General features: G+C 50.2%; 1 protein-coding gene across 1 annotated transcript in view; it reads right to left on the reverse strand.

Moving 5' to 3' along the window:
- Positions 1-37: 37 nt before the first annotated feature.
- The window catches only part of gpr179 (G protein-coupled receptor 179), a 54408-nt gene continuing 28328 nt past the window's right edge, over positions 38-26117 (reverse strand). Inside the window, exons 5-11 of the mRNA XM_078424493.1 lie at positions 22440-22508; positions 18011-18120; positions 16147-16385; positions 9806-9944; positions 7170-7275; positions 5217-5363; positions 38-3795 (exon numbers count right to left, since the gene is read on the reverse strand). Coding sequence (XP_078280619.1) covers positions 199-3795; positions 5217-5363; positions 7170-7275; positions 9806-9944; positions 16147-16385; positions 18011-18120; positions 22440-22508 — 4407 coding nt within the window. The 3' untranslated portion in view covers positions 38-198. The remainder of the gene's footprint in view (positions 3796-5216; positions 5364-7169; positions 7276-9805; positions 9945-16146; positions 16386-18010; positions 18121-22439; positions 22509-26117) is intronic.

Genomic DNA, 26117 nt, shown 5'->3' on the forward strand with positions numbered 1-26117 from the left:
CCCACAAGAATAACAGGTCCACGTTTTTTTGGGAAGAAGCTGTTTATTGTGTTGCACACTGCCTATTTACACTTGAAAACTTCCAGTTAGTGATTTAATTTTCCCAATGCCTTGGGGAAAACTTCCATCCAATACAACTGAACCATCCATCGCACAGTCTGTGTTTCACTTCGGCATCTCAACAAACTCGGGTCAAACTCATGGGCCTGTGTTGGATGAATCACCAACGCTCGCTTGGTCCATTGGTTGTCCGCCGCCTTTATGTTCGCCTTGAATGATCGTCACCGCCTCCGCGCTCCGAGGGGAAAGTGAGATCACATCATCTTTGGCCTTTGTGCCTGTTCGGCTTTCCTCGGTTGTCAATGTTTCTGCCTCCCAGGGACACACGTCTGACAGATTGGATCTGTCCACGGGCTGTGGTTTCTCCTCGTGAGTCCGAGCACCTTCTGCATCCCAGGGACAGATGTCCACAACGTTAGCTTTCTCGGTCGATGGAGATGTTTCCTTGAGCTGTAAGTCCCCCGTTTCCCAGGGACAGATCTCCACCACGCTGGCTTTGTCCGTGAACAACGATTTTCCTTCGTCCTCTCTGTCTTTTGTTTTTCCAGGTGCGGTTCTGAGTTTCAGTGACAGCGCCAACCACTTAGATTGTGAATCACTTACGCGTCTTGCCTTCGAGGTGCGCTGTGCAAGTGACGCCGGGACACCCGCACAAACCGACTGAGACCGCCCCTTCTGATCTTCAATGGCTCTCATTTCTGATGTCCCTTGTGAAACATTGTCCCACGGACATATATCTTCAAACTTGGACCCATCAATGGTCGGTGATTCTTCCTCTATCCTCTCAGAATCACCTGCATCCCAAGGACAGGTATATGCAGCTTTAGATTTGTCCACGGGTATTGGCGTGTCGTGGTTCTCAGCATCTCCTGAATCCCAGGGACAGATAATGGAAGCTTTAGATTTATCACTGGGTGATGATGCATCCTTGCTCTTTGTATCTCCTGAATCCGAAGGACGGATAGCTGCAACTTTAGATGTATCACTGGGCGATAATGCATCCTTGCTCTTGGTATCTCCTGAATCCCAGGGGCAGATAATGGCAGCTTTAGATGTATCACTGGGCGATAATGCATCCTTGCTCTTTGTATCTCCTGAATCCCAGGGACAGATATCCTCAACGTTAGATTTCTCAGTGGGTAAAGATGCATGGTCTTCCCTGTTATCTCCTGCATCCCAGGGACAGATATCCTCAACTTTAGATTTATCTATGGGCTTTGATTTTGCATCTTTGCTCTCTCTGTTACACACCCTGCTCGGTGTCCTGAGAAGTTTCAGCGACCGCGGAAAGCATTTATTTTGCTGCGGCAAGCCGTTTGCATCTCCTGCGTTCAAAGTGCCTGGTAGAGGTGACCCCGGAGCTCCAACACAAACAGACAAAGACCGGCCCTTCTTGTGGTCTGTGCCTGCACACACGGCCTGCGCTTCCCTCAACACCACGTCCCACGGACAGACGATTCCAGGGTTTGCTGAAAGCCCAACGTCCGACAGTCTGGATCTGTCGACAGACAATCTCTTCTCTTGTCTGCTCTCCGGACCAGCTGCGCCCCGGAGGTTGTTGCGAGCAACTTTAGATTTATCAGTGGGTAAAGATGCCTCTTTACTTTGAGCATCTTCTGCATCCCAGGGACAGATGTCAGCGACTTTAGATTTGTCTGAAGAAGGGTCTCGACCCGAAACATCACCCATTCCTTCAGTCCCGAGATGCTGCCTGACCTGCTGAGTTACTCCAGCATTTTGTGAATAAACTTTAGATTTCTCACTGGGCTGTGACTGCCCATCTTTATTCTCTCTGTTCTGCACTGTGCCCGGTGTCGTGAGAAGTTTGAGCGACAGAGCCAAGTGTTTGTTCTGCTGTAATGAACTGTTTGGATCTTTTACGTTCAATGTTCCTTGTATCAATGGCCCTGGAGCCCAAGCCCCAACTGACAAAGACCGCCCCTTCTTCTGATATTCTGCCAGGCTCGTGGCCAATGTGTCTTTCAAAACTCCGTCCCATGGACAAACGATGGCCGTGTTTGTCAACCCTTGGTTCAAGAGGGACATGTACCTATCCCGCTTGCTCTCGCCATGCCCTGCTTCAAATGGAGAGCTGTCTGAAGCAACATCCCCAGATACACCTGTCGGCCGTGACTTCTCCTCTTTGCTCCAGTTCTCTCTCTCTGGTGGGCAGGACCCCACTGCTGTCGACCCGTCCACTGCCTCAGGACCACCCTTGACCTTCTCGCCGGCTTTGGTGGTCTTCTCCCGCCTGCTCCCCCTCAGCTTTCCCTGCGCCACGAGGCGTTTGAAAGACTGGCCAAACCCTTTGGGGTGTTTGAGCGAGAGGTTTGCGGCCTTTGTTTTGAAGGAGCTTTGAAGGAGTGATTCTGGAGCCACCAGGCAGACCGACAGAGAGCGCCCCTTCTTGTCCACACTGATGTCCATGGACGTTGAGTCTTCATCCATGGTGTCCCATGGACAAATGATCGCGCTGTTGCTGGATGATTGTTTGATGAGCGCCATGTATTTTTTCCTCTTGTTCTCTCCTGTTTTCACTTGCCCCGTTTTCTCAGTCGGTGCCTCTGGTTTATTGGCCGTGGTTGACATCTCCTCTTGACGGGAAGCTTCTGTATTTGAAGACTCGCCACCGCCCGGAGGAGATACATCGGGTCCAGGCCGCCTGGCCGCGGTCGGGTGGGCTTTGCTACGGATTGCCCCCACCCCTCCCTGGAGACCACCCGTCCCCGTGTGACGGAAGCTGTGGTGCTTCCTCTCCACGTCCGCCGACCGTCTCCTGGTGTCCAGCTTGCTGGAGGAGTGCGACCGGTCCACGCCGCCCCCGCTCTTCAGGGTGGAGGTGGAGACGTGTCTGTGGGGCTTGTTGTCGGCGGCGGGGGGCTGCAGATGCCGCGGCGACCCCTCTGCCGCTGCCGGGGGTCTCTTTGGGACGGAGGGGGTGGAAGGGGCTTGGTCCGGCTGGGTGCTGACAGTGGGCAGCTGCAGGCTGGTAGGTGGCTTCCTCTGGCCTTTCTCTGGCACGTCCTGTGCGCTCTCGTCGCCGCTGCCGGTGCCGCCCAGCGCCTTGTCCCGGACACAGTTCAGGACGCTGTGGGACCTGTGCAGGGGGCCGGGGGGCAGGGAGCCGGGGGGCAGGGAGCCGGGTGTCGGGGGCAGGGAGCCGGGGTGCCCGGGTGTCGGGGGCAGGGAGCCAGGGGGCAGGGGGCCGGGGTACCCGGGTACCAGGGGCTTCTCTGTACTCAGGTTGTGGGCGCTGGCGGACTTGCACACCAGCGGCGCGGCGTCCACTGACTCGGTGTCCGACCTCTGCGAGCCTTTCTTCGCCAGTTTCTTCCTCATCAGGGAGTCCAGGAGCGAGTGGTCCCGACTAGGGGTGTCCCCCCGGCCAGAGTGGCCATCGCGGTGGGCTCTCGTGTGGTCGTGGGTGCTGTGGGACTTCCTGATGGAGAAGATGCGGCGCTTGATGGACTCGTCTTTCACCCTCATGCTGGCGCTGCAAGGCTCGTGGAACCTCTTCTTGTAGGAGCCGGCGTGGCTGGAGGTCCCGACCGAACCCCCTCTCTCCACACGGCTGCACTGCCGACTGACCGAGTCCGGTATATCCGTGATGCGTTTAATGATGGAGCGGCCGAGACCGCGCCGGGAGCTGCGTTTCTTCACTAGGTGCGGGTTGTTGGCGGTCATCTTCTTGGTTTTGTGGATTTCTAGTTGGGCGTAAAGTTTCTTCAGCTCATCCTGCGGGAGAGAGATAAGGAAGCATCAGTCTGAGGAAGGGTCTCCACCCGAAACGTCACCCATTCCATCTCTCCATAGATGCTGCCCGGCCTGCTGAGTTACTCCAGCTATTTGTGTCTCTCTTTAGTTTAGTTTTAGTTTAGTTTGGAGAAACAGGCCCTTCGGCCCACCGAGTCCTCACCCACCAGTGATCCCCGCACACTAACACTATCCCACTCACACTAGGGACAATTTACAATTATACCAAGCCAATTAACCTACAAACCTGCACGTCTTTGGAGTGTGAGAGGAAAGCGAAGATGCCTGAGAAAACCCACGCAGGTCACGGGGAGAACGTACAAACTCCGTACAGACAGCTGCCGTAGTCGGGATCGAACCCGGGTCTCCGGCGCTGTGAGGCAGCAACTCTACCGCTGCAACCAAGCAGTGTCTCATATTAGCCTCTCCCCGAAGATCATTGAGGCAGCCGGCATCATCAGAGACCCCCACCACCCTGGCAACGTTCTCATCTCACCACTGCCATCGGGAAGAAGGTACCGGAGCCTGAAAACTGCAACGTCCAGGTTCAGGAACAGCTCTTCCCTACAACCATTCAGGCTGTCAAACACCACAACCTCCAAACGAGATAGGCTTACATGCATTATTTTTGACATTGTTTATTTATTCGTTTGTTTGCATTTATTTATCTGTATATATTGTAAGAAAATAACTGCAGATGCTGGTACAAATCGAAGGTATTTATTTCACAAAATGCTGGGAGTAACTCAGCAGGTCAGGCAGCATCTCAGGAGAGAAGGAATGGGTGACGTTTCGGGTCGAGACCAGCGATCCCAGCGAGACCCTTGGTCTCGACCCGAAACGTCACCCATTCCTTCTCTCCTGAGATGCTGCCTGACCTGCTGAGTTACTCCCAGCATTTTGTGAAATAAATATCTGCTGTCTGTATATATTTATGTGTATGCATGTGTGTATGAATATATATATATATATATATATAGTTATATATTGTCCCACTTTCTCATCCACTTCCGACACACTAAGGGCAACTTGTAGAGGGACGATATATATATATATATATATATATATATATATATACAGTATTGTTACTCTGTAAATTGCCCCTATTGTGAAGGGAGTGGATGTGAAAGTGGGATAACATAGAACCAGTGTGAATGGGTGATCGATGGTCAGCATGGACTGGGTGGGCCGAAGGGTCTGTTTCAATGCTTGAATCCCCAACCCCTGCCAAGCCAACCAAGATACTTTACTTGTGTAGGAAGGAACTGCTGATGCTGGTTTAAACCAAAAATAGACACAAAAAGTTGGAGTCCCGCCCCCTCCCCTGACACCAGCCTGAAGAAGGGTATCTTCGATACTCTACATGGTTGAACCATCCAGTGTCTAGGCTTCCCTCTGCTCACCTTGATATCCTCTGGGTCCAGGCTGTGCTCGCTCCAGGCAGATGTGATGCTGCTGTTGAGGTAGGAGCCAGAACATCGCATGTCTAGCTCATCCTCGTACACCTCAGCCACAAGGTCCTCCCGCAGTGGCGCTCCCATGTGGAGGAACTGCGGACAGAGATTGACGGCCATGGATCCGGGCAGCAGTCTCACAGAGACACCAACAAACCCCTCACACATCCCTCACACGTAGAGCGCCTTTGCTGAGTAGATCTTACTGCACTGATACTGTTTACGTTTGTATATTATATTCACTCAGAGAAAAGTCTGAAGTTCCCCCAGACCCTAGACCACTTGGTAATATAAAGTTAATTACCTGTATAATAAACTTTAATAGAAAAACTATATTAAAAGTGTATAAAATAATGAGAGGAATAGATCGGGATCTCAGGAATAGATCACAGAATCTCTTGCCCAGAGTAGGGGAATCGAGGACCAGAGGACATAGGTTCAAGGTGAAGAGGAAAAGATTTAATAGGAATCTGAGGGGTAACTTTTTCACACAAAGGGTGGTGGGTGCATGGAATGAGCTGCCAGAGGTGGTAGTTGAGAGAGGGACTATCCCAATGTTTAAGAAACAGTTGGACAGGTGCATGGATAGGACAGGTTTGGAGGGATATGGACCAAACGCAGGCAGGTGGGACTAGTATAGCTGGGACATGTTGGCCGGTGTGGGCAGGTTGGGCCAAAGGGCCTGTTTCCACGCTGTGTCATTCTATGACTCTATGACTCTACTAGGATCATGAACAAAACACAAAGTGTGAGAGGAACGCAGTGAGTCAGGTAACTTCTCATAGGGTTATGGAGACAACCAGCATGGAAACATGTCCTTCAGCTCAGCTTGCCCACGCTGACCAAGGTGCTCCATCTACACTAGTCTCACCTGCCTGCGCTTGGTCCATATCCCTCTAAACCTTTCCTATCCATGTACCTGTCCAAATCTCTTTTAAATGTTGTTATTGTACGTGCCTCAACAACCTCCTCCAGCAGCTGGTTACATGTACCTCCTTGCTTTGTGGAAGGAATGAACCCGTGGCATATTGGGTCAGTGTCCTTCTTCTGGTGGAACAGAGGGTCTCACACAACTCCCGTTGGAGAGAGTTCTGAAGGAGGCTCCCAACTCAAAATGTCGCCTATCCTTTCCCTCCACAGATGCTGCCTGAACCTGCTGAGATTCTGTGCTTCCGTGCAAGATTCCAGTATCTGCAGTTCCTTGGGCTAGTATTTGATCGGTACGGGTGTCAAGGATTGTGAGGAGACGGCAGGAGAATGGGATTGCAAGGGAAAGATAGATCGGCCATAATTGGCCATAACTCGTGGAGTGGACACGATGGGCCGAATGGCCTGATTCCGCTCCATTGACTTTTGAACTTGTGAACGTATGAATACTGCCTTGCTTGTTGCTGCAGCTTGCCGGAATTCACAGACCAATGGGTGAAATTGAGGTTAATTTTCGTTGTCAGGGCATGGGAACTCATGGAGGGAAACAAATCAGTGTCCACTTACGGGAGGATCTCAATTTCCCCTGCGTTCGACCAACAGGCAAGTGGACAACCTGCGCCACTCAATCACATCGTCACATTACATCGAAACTGAGAAAAGCTTTTTCAACCCGAGAGTTGTGAATTTGTGGAACTCCCTGCCACAGAAGGCAGTGGAGGCCAATTCACTGGATGAATTTAAAAGAGAGTTAGATAGAGCTCTAGGGGCTAGCGGAATCAAGGGATATGGGGAGAAAGCAGGCACGGGTTACTGATTGTGGATGATCAGCCATGATCGCAACGAATGGCGGTGCTGGCTCAAAGGGCCAAATGGCCTCCACCTGCACCTATTTTCCAAGTTTCCATGTTTCTATGTAACCCAAGTTTATCCGTATGTCTTTGTTTTAAGAAAAAAGAAGACAGCGGTAATTACCTTGGGGACGAGGAGCAGTATCAGTGTGAGCGTGACAGTCAGGTGAGTGTGGATGAAGAAGAGCAAGAGCATCCAGTCCGGGTGGAGGGTGGTCGCCATGGTGAACCTGGAGGGAGACGTGTCACAGAGTCACAGAGTCACGCAGCGTGGAAACAGGCCCTTTGGCCCAATGTGCAGATGCTGGTTTACACCGAAGATAGACACAGAATGCTGGAGTAACTCAGCGGTGCGGGCAGCATCTCTGGAGAAAAAGGAAGGGTGGCCTTTCAGGTGTGAACAATTGTTCCGACCCAAAATGTCACCTATCTTTTTTCTCGAAGGCTGCTGCCCGACCCGCTGACTGACTCCAACGTTCTGTGTCTCTCTTCCATTTGAGGTAGCTTGGCTTTCTTCACAGGTTGAGTGCTATTGTAAAACTTGTACATGATCTTTACTGAGAGATACGAGGAGGGTGTATGATGGGATGGGGAGAGAGGGTTGAGAGATGGAGAGTGGAGAGGAAATGAGCAACAAACTGCTGGATGAACTCAGCGAGTCAAGCAGCATCTGTGGGGAGAAGGAATGGCTGACTGCATCTTGTCATATCTCCCGCTTCCCTCTCCCCTGACTCTCAGTCTGAAGAAGGGTCTCGACCCGAAACGTCACTCATTCCTTCTCTCCAAAGACGCTCCCTGAGTTATTCCAGCACTTTGTGTCTATCTTTGGTGTAAACCAGCATCTGCAGTTCCTTCCTGCACGGGCGGCACGGTGGCGCAGCGGTAGAGTTGCTGCTTTACAGCGAATGCAGCGCCGGAGACTCAGGTTCGATCCTGACTACGGGTGCTGCACTGTACGGAGTTTGTACGTTCTCCCCGTGACCTGCGTGGGTTTTCTCCGAGATCTTCGGTTTCCTCCCACACTCCAAAGACGTACAGGTATGTAGGTTAATTGGCTGGGCAAATGTAAAAATTGTCCCTAGTGTGTGTAGGATAGTGTTAGTGTACGGGGATCGCTGGGCGGCACGGACTTGGAGGGCCGAAAAGGCCTGTTTCCGGCTGTATATATATGATATGATATGATATGATATTTCAGGGTTGGAACTTGTCGATACCACTGTGTTCTGATCAAAGATACTAGAGGAACAAGATGGACCACTCCGTTGAAATCGCCTGTACTGAAGTGTAGTACGCAAAGGAGCGTAACGTCCGCCATTTTAGTAGGCAAAACCCGCCGTTCACTCTGCCTCTCGCGGTGTAATCAGTGTTGTGGGGGAACAGTATGTGTGATGACACCATTAAAATGCAGAATATATCCCATCTATCAACTCACAGATTTTTGTTATTTTTCTTTTTAAATGTTTCTGCAAGTTTCTGCCTACTAAAATGGCGCCGTGACGTACTACGGTTTTTAAGGTCGAGTGGTCTATCTTGCTCTGCTCTATTATCTTTTGTTCGGATGCGGGTTTCTTGTGCTGAAACGTCGACCTTTTCCTTTCCTTTCTCTCCTCCGACGCTGCTTGACTTGCTGGGTTTTCTCCGGCAGATTGTTTGTTGCTGCAGATTCCAGCATCTGCAGCTGCCCGTGTCTTCAGAAGAAGTGATGAGGGATGTGTGCAGGGTTGCCAACTGTCCCGTATTAGCCGGGACATCCCATATTGTGGGCTAAATTGGGTTTTTGTCCCCTATGGGACCTCCCTTGTCCCGTATTATTAGGGTTGCCAACTTCGTCACTCCCAAATGTGGGACAAAGGGTGACGTCACCGCCCCGCGCCCCACGTGACCTCACCCAGCCAGTGGCCACGTGCTCCCGCTTCACCAATGGCGGCCGCCCGGGCCGGGAGCACGTGGCCGCTGGCTGGGTGAGGTCACGTGGAGCGTGGGGCGGTGATGTCACCTTGCCCCGTATTTGGGAGTGAGGAAGTTGGGAACCCAAGATGTGTGAGTGAGTGAGTGAGTGAGTGAGTGAGTGAAGAAAGACAACAATAACAGTGACCGCAATGCGGCTCATCTTCATATGGGCAGTGTAAGCCTCGCTGTTAGAAAGGTGAGGTACCCACGCGAGCAAAACCTGCACGAGATAGCCCAGCTGTTGCCGGTTGTGTAGTAGAAAGCAGAAAAACAGAGGAGAAAAGGTGGTGGGAGGACAGTGATTAATCGAGGGAAGGTCTTTGGAGATATTTTTACTTGGGTTTGACCTTATCTGTGAGCAATGAAGAGAGTCCAGGTAGGGAGATGGCACAATCTCCTCAAAAACATTTCTTATTCATTTTAAATCTTATTAGACAAGTTGGGTGGTGTGTCTGGGAGGACATTATGACAGATAGTGGGATCTGTGAAGACCTCGTGATGGATTATGGGATATAGGAGCACCTTGAGACAGATGGGGGATCGGAGTAAAAAGGAGATGAGGAGGAATTTCTTCAGTCAGAGGGTGGTGAATCTGTGGAATTCTTTGCCACAGACGGCTGTGGAGGCCAAGCCATTTGGGTACTTTTAAAGTGGACATTGTCAGATTCTTCATTTTTCACGATTTAAAGTTTTAAGTTTTTACAATTGTAAACCCGGTACTATTCACTAAGTCCCAGCTGGCACCAGTTTGAAAGGGAGCAGGGGGATTGGGTGACGTTGCAGGATGCCGCGGTCTGGGCATGACCCTACCTGAGGCTGTAGAAGGCGGCAGACATGAGGACCTCATTGTGGATGGCCAGGCCCATGAAACGAGGCTCGTGGTAGGTGGAGGGAATCGATCGCACCGTGTAGCAGAGATAACAGCCCCAGCAAAGGAAAAGGAGTTCAGCTAATGGAAGACACAAGATGCAGAAAGACTTCAATTAGAGTCACAGAGTGATACAGCGTGGAAACAGGCCCTTCAGCCCAACTTGCCCACACCGGCCAACATGAACCAGCTACATTAGCTCCCCTGCCCGCGTTTGGCCTGTATCCCTCCAAACCCGTCCTATCCATGTACCTGTCTAACTGTTAAACGTTGGGATAGTCCCAGCCTCAACTACCTCCTCTGGCAGCTTGTTCCATACACCCACCACCCTTTGTGTGAAAAAGTTACCCCTGAAATTCCTATTAAATCATTTCCCCGTCACCTTAAACTTATGTCCTCTGGTCCTTGATTCACCAGCTCTGGGCAAGAGACTCTGTGCATCTACCCGATCTATTCCTCTCATGATTTTATACACCCCCATAAGATCACCCCTCATCCTCCTGCGCTCCAGGGAATCACCAGAGAGTCCAGAAGTATACTCTTTAGAATTAAGATTTCACAGCGGCAATCAAGATGGCCCTTCTTTAATTCATACATTCATAAGTTCTAGGAACAGAATTAGGCCATTCAGCCCATCGAATCTGCTCCGCCATTCAATCATGGCTGATCTATCTCTGCCTCTCAACCCCACTCTCCTGCCTTCTCCCCGTAACCTTTTTTGCCCTTACTAATCAAGAACTTGTCAATCACTGCTTTACAAAGTACCCAATGACTTGGTCTCCACTGGCGTCTGTGGCAATGAATTCCACAGTTTCGCCACCCTCTGGCTAAAGAAATTCTTCCTCATCTCCTTTCTAAAGGAACGTCCTTTTATTCTGATGGTAAAAGGAAGTTGATAGAGTGAATAAAATGGGATTCATGTGTATGGTCACTTGATAATCAGCATGGCTCAGATGAGCTGAAGGGCCTGTTTCTACAAAATGAGGCTGGGACTATCTTTCTCTGATTAGATTAGATTTCAGACAATTCGATTTTAGTCAAATTAATTAAAATTCCTCAGCTGCTTGTTTAGTTTAGTTTAGTTTAGACATACAGCATGGAAACAGGCCCTTCGGCCCACCGAATCCCCACCGACCATCAATCACCCATACACTAGTTCTCTATATACTCGCTGTAGTATGTAGGGATGGTCTACAGAAGCCAATGAACCTACAAACTTGTGCGTCTTTGGAGTGTTGGGGGAAAGCAAGGCACCCGGAGAAAACCCACGTGGTCACAGGGAGAACGTAAAACTCCGTACAGACAGCGGCCGTAGTCAGGATCGAACACAAGTCCTTGGTGCTGTAAGGCAGCAACTCTACCGCTGCGCCACCCCTGCCACCCATGTGCCATGGTAAGATTTGAACTCGGACCCTAAGCCAGGCCTCACGGTTACTGGTCCAGCAACATAACCACTGTGCAGCCAAACCAGCTGAGACTGACCTGGCAGGGCAGTGATATCAAGATGGATCCTGATATCTTCCTTGTCATTATTGTTCTCTTTAACAGGTGTACGTCTCTGAGTCCAGCAATATATCTAGAAATTCCCCCTGGGATACAGCACTTGATACCTAGGCCTGCAATTTACACTCTGCAAATATTTGCACAGCAGCTTACTGCAGTGACATTCTAATGCCTGTTACATTTAAAATAAATCCAGATCCATTTCGAAAGAGCAGATATGGAAAATTCACATGGTTGTGTTTCGTATTTTTGTAGATAGCGTATTACTAAGAGTTTTGTGTTTGAAGGTCAGGTTGGAGGTGAATTTGAATCCGTCCAATACAGATAGATTTGGTAAGAGCAGCACGGTGGCGCAGCGGTAGAGTTGCTGCCTTACAGCGCCAGAGACCCAGGTTCAATCCCGACTACAGGTTCTGTCTGTACAGGGTTTGTACGTTCTCCCTGTGACTGCGTGGGTTTTCTCTGGGTGCTCCGGTTTCCTCCCACACTCCAAAGTTGTGCAGGTTGTAGGTTAATTTGCTTCGGTAAAAATTGTAAATTGTCCCGAGAGTGTGTTGTATAGTTCTAGTGTGTGGGGATCACAGGTTAGTGCAGACTCAGTGAGGGAAGATCTTGTTTCTCCGCTGTATCTCTAAAGTAAAGTGAAGTCTATACCTCCTGTAACGTGGAAAGAAGATGGTGGAGGTATGATTTGTTCACACATATTGGACAATGGGTGGTCGGATCTTTGAGGACACGTTTTGGTCCTCCAACAATACTCCCATCCATCGCTAGGGGTTGCCAACTCTCTCACTCCCAAATACGGGACAAAAGGTGACATCACCGCCCTGCATCCCACGTGACCTCACCCAGCCAGCGGTCACGTGCTCCCACTCTACCAATGGCGGCCGGCCGGGCCGGGAGGCGGGTTGCTATGCAACCTCCGTTAGGCAGCGCCCAGGCCTCCAGGCCAACACTGTTCAGGCCTACTACAGTGTCCGGGCCTACAGTGTCCGGGCCTACAGCACCCGGGCTTACAGCACCCCACGGGCTTAATACATGGCAAGGACGGTCCCATACGGGACAAACCAATTTAGCCCAATATACGGGATGTCCCGGCTAATACGGAACAGTTGGCAACCCTATCTATAGCAACATGCCACAAAACATGCACAGGAACAGGCCTTTCAACCCACAGTGATTGTGCCGAACATGATGCCAAGTTAGTTTTATTCACGTTAGTTCCATTTATCCTGTAACTGTACACTGTAAATGGCTCGATTGTAATCATGCATTGTCTTTCCGCCTGCTGGCTAGCACGCAACAAAAAGCATTTCACTGTACCTCGGTACACGTGACAATAAACTAAACTCAACTAAACTAAACTAAACTCAACTTCTTGGTTGCTGGGGGGGAGGTGAAAGCAGGGATGATTTGGTTCAGGTTTAGGAGAAGGCAGATGAAGCAAATCAACTATTAGGATTCTGAGGGGTGACTTTTTCACACAAAGGGCGGTGGGTGTATGGAACGAGCTGCTGGAGGAGCTATTTGAGACAGGGACTAATGCAACGTTTAAGAAACAATTAGACAGGTACATGGATGGAACAGGTTTGGAAGGATACGGGCCAAATGCAGGCAGGTGGGACTAGTGTAGATGGGATATGCTGGGCGGCATGGGCAAGTTGGGCCGAAGGGCCTGTTACCACACGGTATCACTCTGAGACTTTCTCTACTCTAACCGAAACAAGAAGATGAAAGAAATGACAAAAGCAAAGGCAGGAATAAAAATTAAAAAGATATAGACAATAGACAATAGACAATAGGTGCAGGAGGAGGCCATTCGGCCCCTTGAACCAGCACCGCCATTCAATGTGATCATGGCTGATCATTCTCAATCAGTACCCCATTCCTGCCTTCTCCCCATACCCCCTGACTCCGCTATCCTTAAGAGCTCTATCTAGCTCTCTCTTGAATGCATTCAGAGAATTGGCCTCCACTGCCTTCTGAGGCAGAGAATTCCACAGATTCACAACTCTCTGACTGAAAAAGTTTTTCCTCATCTCTGTTCTAAATGGCCTACCCCTTATTCTTAAACTGTGGCCCCTGGTTCTGGACTCCCCCAACATTGGGAACATGTTTCCTGCCTCTAACGTGTCCAACCCCTTAATAATCTTATACGTTTCGATAAGATCCCTTCTCATCCTTCTAAATTCCAGTGTATACAAGCCTAGTCGCGCCAGTCTTTCTATCAGCATTGCATAACCTTGGTCTGAAGGATTTCTGAGTGTTTCATCCACAGTGCAAGGAAGCTGCATAAACCTGCCAGTCTGTGGGGGAAATAGACTGGGCAGATTAAAGTGAGGACAATTTTTTTTTTTCATTTTGAGTTATGACACCTACAGACCATAAATACAATTTATTTTCTACGTGCTCTGAGATGTTTCACCATCATCAGCTGTTGTGGAAACTGTTTGATGGATCAGAGGCTTCTGACATTGACAATTGTTGGAGAGGATTAGTCGGAGACGTCAGTCTGAGGCAGTGAGTCCCTGGAGGAGCTGACAGTGGCGGGAATGTGTCTCGCACGCGTTGTGCGATTGCAAAGACTTTTCATGTGGTCACCATGACAACCGACTTTAAACCATCGAGGTTTGAGGTGAATGGGAAAAGGTCGGGAGTTTTACCTCTTCTGAAGATGTCAGTTCCCATCCCCCCACCCAGCCTTGTGCCATCAGCTCATCTCTGAAGGAATCTACCATCAGTCTGAAGAAGGGTCTCGACCCGAAACACCACCTATTCCTTTCCTCCAGAGATGCTGTCTGTCCCGCTGAGTTACTCCAGCACTTTGTGTTTATCTTGAATCAATCATAAGGCGGGCAGCACGGTGGCGCAGCGGTAAAGTTGCTGCCTTACTGCGCCAGAGACCCAGGTTAGATTCTGACTATGGTGTGCTGTCTGTGTGGAGTTTGTACGTTCTCACCGTGACCGCGTGAGTTTTCTCCGGGTGTTTCGGTTTCCCCCCACACTCCAAAGTCGTGCAGGTTTGTTGGTTAATTGGCTCCTGTAAATTGTCCCTAGTGTGTGTGGGATAGTGTAAGTGGTCAGGGCGGACTCGGTGGGCCGAAGGACCTGTTTCCGCGCTGTATCTCCAAACTAAACTAAACTAAGCTAAGGCCTTGGTGATCCAACAATTCCATGCCCCCAATATTTTTGTAACGATCAAAGAAAATGAAAACACCAATGTTCTGACCCACCGGCGGTCGTTCTCGAGGGTTGGGCCAAAGCAACGGTGTTAGAACACCAGAGAATGCGGACAATTCAGGATAATTATCTGCTCTCCTGCCTGCTGGGCAGTAGATAGGGTTGCCAACTGTCCTGTATTAGCCGGGACATCTCGTATTTTGGGCTGTTGGTTTGTCCCGTAAGGGACCCGCCCTTGTCCCGTATTAGTAGGGGTTGCCAACTTCCTCACTCCCAAATACGGGACAAAGGGTGACGTCACCGCCCCGAGCCCCACGTCACCTCACCCGGCCAGCGGCCACGTGCTCCCGCTCCACCAATGGCGGCCGCCCGGGCTGGGAGCACGTGGCCACTGGCTGGGTGACGTCACCCTTTGTCCCGTATTCGGGAGTGAGGAAGTTGGCAACCGCAGCAGTAGATGAAGGAGGACCACTCAAGCTGGGATGTGTTTGAGAATGTTTCTGACTTTTCCAGGTTACATCTCCAAACAAACTCACTCTCCCTTCTGTAGCTGAGATAGTTTCAGTCATTAGCCTTGCACTCTGGGGCTCTCGCCAGCCGCCCAGAGGTGTCAGGGCCGAGCTGTCAGCGTTAACGAGCGATAGTTGGCCTTTGTAACCAAGCCTTGCCTCGATATACTTTGTTCCACATCATTGAGCAGATAAAGCCATGCTCAGAGTTTGATTGGCACCCAGAGATAGAGGAAGGGGCAGTCATTGAGTCCCTGTCTGCAGCTGGATGTATTCATTAGTTTGTTTAGGTTTAGTTTAGTTTAGAGATACAGCGCGGAAACAGGCTCTTCGGCCCACCGAGTCCTTACCCACCAGCGATCCCCGCACATTAACACTAGCCTACACACACGAGGGACCGTTTTACATTTATACCAAGTCTATTAACCTACAAGCCTGTACGTCTTTGAAGCGTGCGAGGAAACTGAAGATCTCGGAGAAATTCCACGCAGGTCACGGGGAGAACGTACAAACTCCGTACAGACAGTATCCGTAGTCAGGATCGAACCCGGGTCTCCAGCGCTGTGAGGCGCCAACTTTACCGCTGCGCCATTCTTAAGGGATTAGACAGGCAAGATGCAAGAAAAATGTTCCCGATGTTGGGGGAGTCCAGAACCAGGGGTCACAGTTTAAGAACAAGGGGTCGGCCATTTAGGACTGAGATGAGGAAAAACCTCTTCATCCAGAGAGTTGTGAATTCTCTGCCACCGAAGGCAGTGGAGGACAATTCACTGGACGTTTTCAAGAGAGAGTTAGATATGCCTCTTGGGGCTAAGGGAATCAAGGTATATGGGGGAGAAAACAGGAATGGGATTCTGATTTTAGATGATCAGCCATAATAATATTGAATGGCAGTGCTGGCTCGATGGGCCGAACGGTCTACTCCTGCGCCTATTTTTTATGTTTCTAAACCTGTCCTATCCATGTAACTGTTTAACTGTTTCTTAAACGTTGGGACGGTACCTGCTTCAACTACCTCCCCTGGCACCAAAGCAGAGTTGTAGAATCTGAATTTTGTGGGGAAAAGGGGCAATGAAAGAAATTGTCGCTACCAGTGGCCATCATGTAGTCCCATCGGTCCAGCATGCACATCATAAAACTCTGTCCGTCCGCAGTGTGCGACTGGGCGACCAGTGGGATCTGACGGTCCATGTTCTCCCAGGCTGCCAGCGTCCAGGCAACCAGGAACCAGCACACGGTCAATACAATCACTGCCAGCATCTTCAGCAGCCCGCTGCACGACATGTAGGGGATGCGCTGGGCCGTGCGGGACAGGAACACCTTCAGCACTCTGCGGGGAAACAGGGACAGGAACCCGGCAAGGGGAGGGGAGGAGGGGAGGGGAGGAGGGGAGGGGATGGGAGGGGATGGGAGGGGATGGGAGGGGAGGAGAGGGAGGGAGGGGAGGGGAGGAGAGGGAGGGAGGGGAGGATGAACAGAGATAAAAGAAAACTTGAGATGAAAGTGAAAAGAGAAAGAAAACTAAACAGCAACTTGTGCAGACGCTGGTTTCAACCGAAGATAGACACAGAATGCTGGAGTAACTCAGCGAGTCGGGCAGCATCTCTGGAGAGAAGTAATGGGTGACGTTTCGGGTCGAGACCCTTCTTCAGACTGACTCGAGCACTTCGTGATCGTGATCGTGATCTCTCTCTCTCTCTCTCTCTCTCTCGCTCTCGCTCTCTCTCGCACCAGCCCCGTGTAATGAAGACTCTCGGTCTGAAGAAGGGTCTCGACCCGAGACACGTCACCCACCCCTTCTCTCTCCAGAGATGCTGCCCGTCCCGCTGAGTTACTCCAGCATTCTGTGTCTGATCAACAACTTACACTTTGGAAAACAGCCCAACTACTTCAGAGAAAATAGATTGCGAATCGTAGCTGTGCGAGAGAGAGAGAGAGGGAGGCAGAGAGAGGGAGGCAGAGAGAGAGAGGCAGAGAGAGAGGCAGAGAGAGAGAGAGGCAGAGAGAGAGAGAGGCAGAGAGAGAGAGAGAGAGAGGCAGAGAGAGAGAGAGGCAGAGAGAGAGAGAGGCAGAGAGAGAGAGAGGCAGAGAGAGAGAGAGGCAGAGAGAGAGAGAGGCAGAGAGAGAGAGAGAGAGAGAGAGCGGAATCTCACGTTAAAAGAAACACCGTTCAGCCCATGACCTCCAATCAGCCAAATACGATTTGCATTTAGATTTCCTCTGGGACAGAGTTGAACGCGGTTAATTAACAAAACCTTGAACTTCTCCCGGACAATCTGTGTCACTCGCTGATTAACATGCCAGATACAGTTACTGCAACAAACGATGTAATCAATTGTCACTAAACTTCCCTTTTGAGTTTAATTCCCATTGCCTGGCCTGAAGGAGAACTCATTATTTTTCAGAATGGTGCATTTCACAGCCATTCCAGTGATAAAGTAGATACCAGCGTGCGTGAAACCACTGTCATATATTCCACATCATTAGACCGTAAGTCATAGGAGCAGAATTAGACCACTCAGCCCCTGGTCTGTTCAATCATGGCTGATCTATTTTTCCCTCTCAACCACATTCCTCTCTGCCTTCTTCACTAAAACCTTGGACACCCTTCCTAACCAAGAACCTGCTTTAAAAACACCACATAGACTTGGCCTCCACAACCTACGTCCTTGATTCCCCAATTCTGGGTAAAAGACTGTGCGTTAACCCTATCTATGCCCCTCATGACCTTACTTACACACCTCGATAAGGTGACCCTTCATCCTGCATTGCAGCCTGCCAACCCCTCCCTACAGCTCAGCCCCTCAAGTCCTGACGCTGATGTAGACAGGGGGAGCGTGAGGGACAGATGCCCGGACACCAACGACTCTTGGCCGCGGGACCGTGAATCTTTGCCGGCCAGGCAGACGTGTCTGAGATCAGACAACCCAGTGGTTCTCGGTCAGTGAGTTCTACCTGTAGATCTTTAGCGTTATGGTCCCGTAGATGATGGCGAATCCCAGCATCCGCGCCCACCGGAGGAGAACGCAGCGGAAAACACTGGGCTGGAAATACAGGATAAACACCTGACGGGCCCAAGCACAAATACAGACACGTGTTAACATAGAACGCAGAGACACATGTAACCATGAGGCAGGTCAGCGCAGAAACAAGTGGCCCAGTGAAACTCATCTCAACTACCTGCAGATAGACGCAAAATGCTGGAGTGACTACCGTGGGCGGCATGGTGGCGCAGCGGTAGAGTTGCTGCCCTACAGCACTTTCAGCGCCAGAGGCGCGGGTTCGATCCCGACTGCTGTCTGTACGGAGTTTGTACGTTCTCCCCGTTTCTCCGAGATCTTCGGTTTCCTCCGAAGACCTACAGGTTTGTAGGTCAATTGGTTTGGTGTAAATGTAAATTGTCCCTAGTGTGTGTAGGGTGGTGTTAATGTGTGAGAATCGTTGGTCGGCGCGGACTCGGTGGGCCGAAGGGCCTGTTTCCGCACTGTATCTCTAAACTCAGCGGGTCTGTCACCGTCTCCACCATCTCCATCTCTGGAGAAAAGGAATAGGTGATTGGACCCTTCTTCAGACCCGCTGAGTTACTCCAGCATGTTGTGTCGTCTATCTTTGTGTCTATCAGCATCTGCAGTTCCAGTTCCTTTTTCCTATCCTACTCATCTGCCGACATATCCCTCCATCCCCTGCATATCCACCTGCCTATCTAAAAGGTTCTTAAACCCCACTATCGTATCTGCCTCACTGTATAAAAAGCTCGCCCCACACATCTCCATTAAACCTCCCTCCCCTCTCACATTACAGCACTGCCCCCCCCCCCCCCCCCCCCCAGTGTTGGACATTTCCACCCTGTCTCTGCTCTCAAAATTTCACTTATTTCTATCAAATCTCCCATCAACCTCTGACTCCAAAGAAAACAATCCAAGTCTACCCAACCTCTCCCTGCAGCTGGAACCTCTCCAGGCAGCACGGTCACACTTTAGACCAGCGACGGTGAAGGAACGACGGTACATTTTAGAGTTGCGGTTAGGCAGTTGAGCAGTGGGACAAAATGCCCTCTGGTGCCTGGTGATGTCCCTCTGGAGATGCCTTTTCACCATGTACGGCCACGTCTTATTATTCTCATCCTAGATTTGTAGGAGTCAGTCAGGGCCCACCCTATGTTTGAGCTGATGCCAGGTTAAGGCCATTGGACTCTCGCATCTTCAATGCTTCAATCCATTTCCTCTCTGCCCTCTTCCGATGCCCGGTTGACCAATTTATGTTTATTTCTCGGCCCATGATCAGGAGGGACTGGATCCCGTGCTGCTGGAAGTGTCTGCTAATGCGTTTGGACTGGCCTCCCCTTGTAGGGCTGTCAACTGTCCCGTATTAGCCGGGACATCCCGTATTTTGGGCTAAATTGGTTTGTCTCATACGGGACCGGCCTTGTCCCATATTAGGCCCAGACGGCGCTGTAGGCCCGGACAATGTAGGCCCGGACAATGTAGGCCCGGACAATGTAGGCCCGGACACTGTAGGCCCGGACACCGTCGGCCCGGACACCGTCGGCCCGGACACTGCAGGCCCGGACACTGCAGGCCCGGACACTGTAGGCCCGGACAATGTAGGCCCGGACACTGCAGGCCCGGACACTGCAGGCCCGGACACTGCAGGCCCAGACACTGCAGGCCCGGACACCGTCGGCCCGGACACCGTCGGCCCGGACACCGTAGGCCCGGACACCGTAGGCCCGGACACCGTAGGCCCGGACACCGTAGGCCCGGACACCGCAGGCCCGGACACTGCAGGCCCGGACACTGTAGGCCCGGACAATGTAGGCCCGGACACTGCAGGCCCGGATACTCTAGGTCCGGACACTGCAGGCCCGGACACTGCAGGCCCGGACACTGTAGGCCCGGACACTGCAGGCCCGGACACTGTAGGCCCGGACACTGCAGGCCCGGATACTCTAGGTCCGGACACTGCAGGCCCGGACACCATCGGCCCGGACACCGTCGGCCCGGACACTGTAGGCCCGGACACTGTAGGCCCGGACACTGTAGGCCCGGACACTGCAGGCCCGGATACTCTAGGTCTGGACACTGCAGGCCCGGACACTGCAGGCCCGGAAACTGTAGGCCCGGACACTGCAGGCCTGGACATTCAGGCCCGGACACTGCAGGTCCGGATACTCTAGGCCCGGATACTGTACACAGCAGGACAGACAGCATCTCTGAAGAAAAGGAATCAGTGACATTTCGGGTCGAGACCCTTCTTCAGATGGATCTTCTGAAGAAGGGTCTCGACCCAAAACGTCACCTGTTCCAATTTCTCCAGAGATGCTGCCTGACCTGGTGAGTAACTCCAGCGTTTTGTGTCTATCTTCATTGCCAAGGAGTAAATGAGCTGGAAAATGGAGGAGTCATCAGTCAAAACCTCATTTCAGCCGGAGGTGAATCCAGTTTGAGTTACTGGAGCTGCAATTGTAATGGTTAAAAATAATACTGACTAATCCTTAACCGAAAATGAGATGCCAAAAGTGAACAATTATCATTAGATGGTGTCAAACATGTCAATTTGATTCCAAATTTAGACCCAGCCATCTGTTGGCTTCTGGAATGGGAAGGTCTCACGGGTGGACTGAATCAACCATCGTCTAAGTGCACACTGCAACGTTACACGTCCAGGGTGGTTCAGAGAGATGAGACCCTGATGACAGACTAGGCAGCAGGTAGTAACGAGGCACTGAGGAAGTAAATGGGTGACAGGGTGGCGCAGTGGTAGAGTTGCTGCCTTACAGCGCTAGAGACCCGGGTTCGATCCTGACTACGGGTGCTGTCTGTACAGAGTTTGTACGTTCTCCCCGTGACCTGCGTGGGTTTTCTCCGAGATCTTCGGTTTCCTCCCACACTCCAAAGACGTGCAGGTTTGTAGGTTAATTGGCTTGGTGCAAATGTAAAAAAATGTCCCCAGTGTGTGTAGGAAAGGGTTAATGTGCGGGGATCGCTGGTCGGCGTGGACTCGGTGGGCTGCAGCGCCTGTTTCCACGCTGTATTTCTAAATAAAACTAAAATCAAATTTAGAAAAGAAAGGGAAGAATAGCTGTCAAAATCAAACTCTTGATGATCTTGCTGAGATGTTCTTGGCCAGTGAGGGGTGGTCACCATTGTAATGCAACGTGACAGGCCAGAGGTTATGCCTGAAGACAGACACAAAGAGCTGGGGTAACTCAGCGGCTGAGGCAGCATCTCCGGAGAAAAAGAGACCCTTCTTCAGACTGAAAATAGAGGGTGGGGGGAATAAACTGGAGGTGAGAAAAGGTCAGACCAAAAGAGAGGTGCCATCACAATGTAGACGGGTGAAGTCTGAAGAAGGTTCCCGACCCGAAACCTCTCCCACACCCATCCCCTTCCTTCCACCAATATTCCTTCCTCAGGCTTCACATTTCACACCTCTTCTCTCCTTATCACTTTACCCACAATCTTTCACCTTTTCATCTCTGGCCTTTGGCCAACCATCTGCCAAACAAATCCCCTACTCTCCCCTATCTCCACCTATCACTTGAGATAGACACAAAATGCTGGAGTTGGGTCTTCGACCCGAAACGTCACCTATTCCTTTTCTCCAGAGATGCTGCCTGACCCCGCTGAGTTACTCCAGCACTCTGTGTCTGTCTTCAGTGTGTAGCTCAGTCAGGTAGACCCTACTTCAGGCTGAGAGTCAGGGGAGAGAAGAACGAGAGATATCAAAAAGATACTAAGAACAAATAAATGCAAAGAATAAAAAGAACAAATCAAAGGCAGCAACGATGAGCAATCCCATCCCCACCTCTCCTCTAGCTTTCAGTCTGAGAAGGGCGGCACGGTGGTGCAGCGGTAGAGTTGCTGCCTTACAGCACTTGCAGCACCGGAGACCCGGGTTCGATCCCGACTATGGGTACTGTCTGTACGGAGTTTGTACGTTCACCCCGTCACCTGCGTGGGTTTTCTCCGAGATCTTTGGTTTCCTCCCACACTCCAAAGACGTACAGGTTTGGCTTGGTTTGGCATGAAGGATAGCGTTAGTGTGCGGGGATCGCTGGTCGACCTGGACCTGGACCTGGACCTGGACCCAGTGGGCCGAAGGGCCTGTTTCTGCGATATATCTCTAAACTAAACTAAAAAAAAGAAGGGTCCCGACCCGAAACGTCACCTATCCATGTTCTCCCGAGATGCTGCCTGACCCGCTGAGTTACTCCAGCATTCTGTGAAACGTCACCTATCCATGTTCTCCCGAGATGCTGCCTGACCCGCTGAGTTACCCCAGCACTCTGTGTCTGGGTGGGGATGGGGAGGAATTAGAAGACCCGGATAATGCTGTTTCAGGGTTTTACATTGACGGAGAAGGTGTTTGCCTGGGCACTTACCGGAAAATATAACAGCAAGGATCCTCCGAGAATGGTCTCGAGCAGCACCAGCCCTGACGCACGGATTCTCTGCAGAGAGGAGAGGAAAGTTTAACACCTCCTGGAGGCACTTGCTCCAGAGATAGGTGCCATCTGGCTGTGATTTGTGCATTCTCACCAAAGATCGTGCTTTGACCCACTCTAATCCCCAACAAAAATCACCCATGTCCAAACACGTGAAATCACTGCAATTCAAGCCTCAGCTAGGAAACATCACAATAACAATGTTTCACTTAACTTGTGTACCTTTTACATATTCCCCTGCTTTTTTTAGTTTAGTTTAGTTTAGTTTAGTTTGGTTTACCAAATGGTCATTCAAATTTCACTGTACATTAATCGGTACATGTGACAATACATTGATCTTGAAATCTTGATCTCGAAATCTCGAAATCTCGAAATCTTGAAATCTTGAAATCTTGAAATCTTGAAATCTTGAAATCTTGAAATCTTGAAATCTTGAAATCTTGAAATCTTGATCTCGAAATCTTGAAATCTTGAAATCTTGTTTAGAGAAACAGCATGTAAACAGGCCCTTCGGCCCACCAAGCCCGCGCCGACCAGCGATCCTGGCACACTAGAACCATCCTACACACAGTAGGGCCAATTTACAATTTTTACCAAAGCCAATTAACCAACAAACCTGCAGGGTCTTTGGGAGTGTGGGCAGAATACGGAGCACCCGGAGAAAACCCACGTGGTCACGGGGAGAACGTACAAACTCTGTATTGGCAGCTCCCATAGTCAGGATCGAACCCGGGTCTCTGGTGCCGTGAGGCAGCAACTCTACCGCTGTGCCACCGTGCAGCCTCACTATAACGGTTGCTGGAGGTAGTTTGTCATGGTCTAGCTTACTTACAATAAATGATCATTTATGGCATGTCCACTGTTGTTGTTGCTTCTAATGCACCTGTAACGCTGCAGCAAGTAAGAATTTCATTGTTCAGGTTTATATCCAGTGCCTTACAGCGAATGCAGCGGACCACGACGATGGGCCAGGCAGCAGGTAGTGACGAGGCAGGCAGAGTTTCCACCGAGGAAGTAACTGGGCGGCACGGTGGCGCAGTGGTAGAGTTGCTGCCTTACAGCGCCAGGGACCCGGGTTCGATCCTGACTACGGGCGCCGTCTGTACGGAGTTTGTACGTTCTCCCCATGACCTGCGTGGGTTTTCTCCGAGATCTTCGGTTTCCTCCCACACTCCAAAGACGTAGGTTTGTAGGTCAATTGGCTGGGTAAATGTAAAAGTTGTCCCTAGTGGGTGTAGGATAGTGTTAATGTGCGGGGATTGCTTGGCGGCGCGGACCTGGTGGGCCGAAGGGCCTGTTTCCTCGCTGTATCTCTAAACTAAACTAAACTAAGCTAAATAAATACCCTTGACTATTTGATGAACATTTGATGAACGAAAATAAACTAATCTAAACTAATCTAAACTAAACTAAACTAAACTAAACTAATCTAAACGACTTGTCCTGATATCACCTCAGACGGACAGGTCCAATTAACGACAGAATTTCCGGAATGATCTGTGAAGAGGTGTTATAGTATTTCACTCAGTCGAGTGACATCATCTATCATGTTGTGCAGTCAACACCAACACGATGATCGGACTCCAAAGCCATTACAGTTACAAAGTGACTTTCCCACGGAGGGATTGAAGGCTTTAAAAATTAATTCACTGATATCCTTTAAAAAGATTAAATATTTGGAGAGCTGAGGATTTATTGATCGGCCACAGTCAGCAGGAGGTGGGTGATGGGTACTGCACATGGACCTCACTCATCAGCAGCCGCTCACCGCCTGATAACTGGAGATCTCTCTGTTATCAAGAGGTTGAAGTGTATTGATCTCTTTGCTTTGCTTTTCGTTTCGAGAGACCCAGCATGAAACAGGCTCCTTGGCCTCCAGAGTCACTGGAACGTTTGAAGGATGAGAGGGGATCTTATGGAAACGTATAAAATTATAAAAGGACTGGACAAGTTAAATGCAGGGAAAATGGGTTCCCAATGTCGGGGGAGTCCAGAGCCAAGGGCTACAGTCTAAGAATAAAGGGGAGGCCTTTTAAAACTGAGACGAGAAAGAACTTTTTCACCCAGAGAGTTGTGAATTTGTGGAATTCTCTGCCACAGAAGGCCGTGGAGGCCAATTCACTGGATGAATTTAAAAGAGAGTTAGATAGAGCTCTAGGGGCTATCGGAATCAAGGGATGTGGGGAGAAGGCAGGCACGGGTTACTGAATGACCCTGCCCCCTCCCCTGACACCAGTCTGAAGAAGGGTCTCGACCCGAAAAGTCACCCATTCCTTCTCTCCAGAGATGCTGCCCGACCCGCTGAGTTACTCCAGCATTTTGTGTCTACCTTCGATTTGTACCAGCATCTGCAGTTTCTTTTTCTTATAGGATGATGTTCTTCACCCAGAGAGTGCTGGAGTGAGTGGCAGAGTCATTGAGGAGGTTCATCGCTGGGGGAACAGTGATACACACCTTGTTCTGGACCACACCTTCCCTGGTAATGTAGCAGGGTGATATCTCAGGGTGGTAATGTTGATGACAAGAGGGTTTAGCTTAAAAGTGAAGTGGCTAAATATTAACGGCTTTAGAGAGCAGTCCTGAACTACTATCTACAGTATCTCATTGGAGACCCTTGGACTATCTTTGATCGGACTTTACTGGCTTTATCTTGCACTAAATGCTACTCCCTTTTTCCTGTATCTGTACACTGTGAATGGCTCGGTTGTAAGCGTGCATTGGCATTCCACTGACTGATTAGCACACAACAAAAGCTTTTCACAGTACCTCAGTACACGTGACAATAAACTGAACTAAAGTAAACTAAACTAAACTGCCTCATGCAATCCTACACTCACGCTTATACAATCACACACCCGCATGGACTCACTGACAATCACACACCCACTTACACACAATCCCACCCACAATCATTTGTACATCTACACACACAATCTCCCTCTCACAAACACACTGACACATGCACATGTACTGCACACACCTGCTCACACACATCCACAGATCACATGCACATCGTCACACACATACATGCACACGTAGACACTGACTGGTTAGCACGCAACAAAGGCTTTTCACTGTACCTCGGTACACGGGACAATAATCTACACTGAACATCGTGCTCACACACACACACACACTTGCCCATCCTTCCAAATGCACCTCATAACTACCTCACACACGCACGCGTACTTCATAAACAGTCACACAAATGCTTAAACACCCATACATACTCTTACATATCACATACATGCGCACAACCATGCACACATGCACACATGCACACACGCACACACACACATGCAAATCCACACACACACACACACACACCCAAACACATATGTACCTCATACACATTTACACCATGCTCAAATGTACACTTACATGTACGTGCACACAAACATGTACACAGACACACAAACGTGCACTCACACTCACACTCACAAACACATACAAACACGCCCGTGCACAAACAAGCATGCACAAACACACACATACACTCGCATGCACACACATGCTCAGAAACAAGCACACACAACACACAAACTCACCCGTGCGCACATATGCACAAACACACACAAACACACGTACACACATGCACGCACACACACACATGCA

Source organism: Rhinoraja longicauda, chromosome 29 (assembly GCF_053455715.1).
Source record: "Rhinoraja longicauda isolate Sanriku21f chromosome 29, sRhiLon1.1, whole genome shotgun sequence".
NCBI classification, from domain to species: Eukaryota; Metazoa; Chordata; class Chondrichthyes; order Rajiformes; family Arhynchobatidae; genus Rhinoraja; species Rhinoraja longicauda.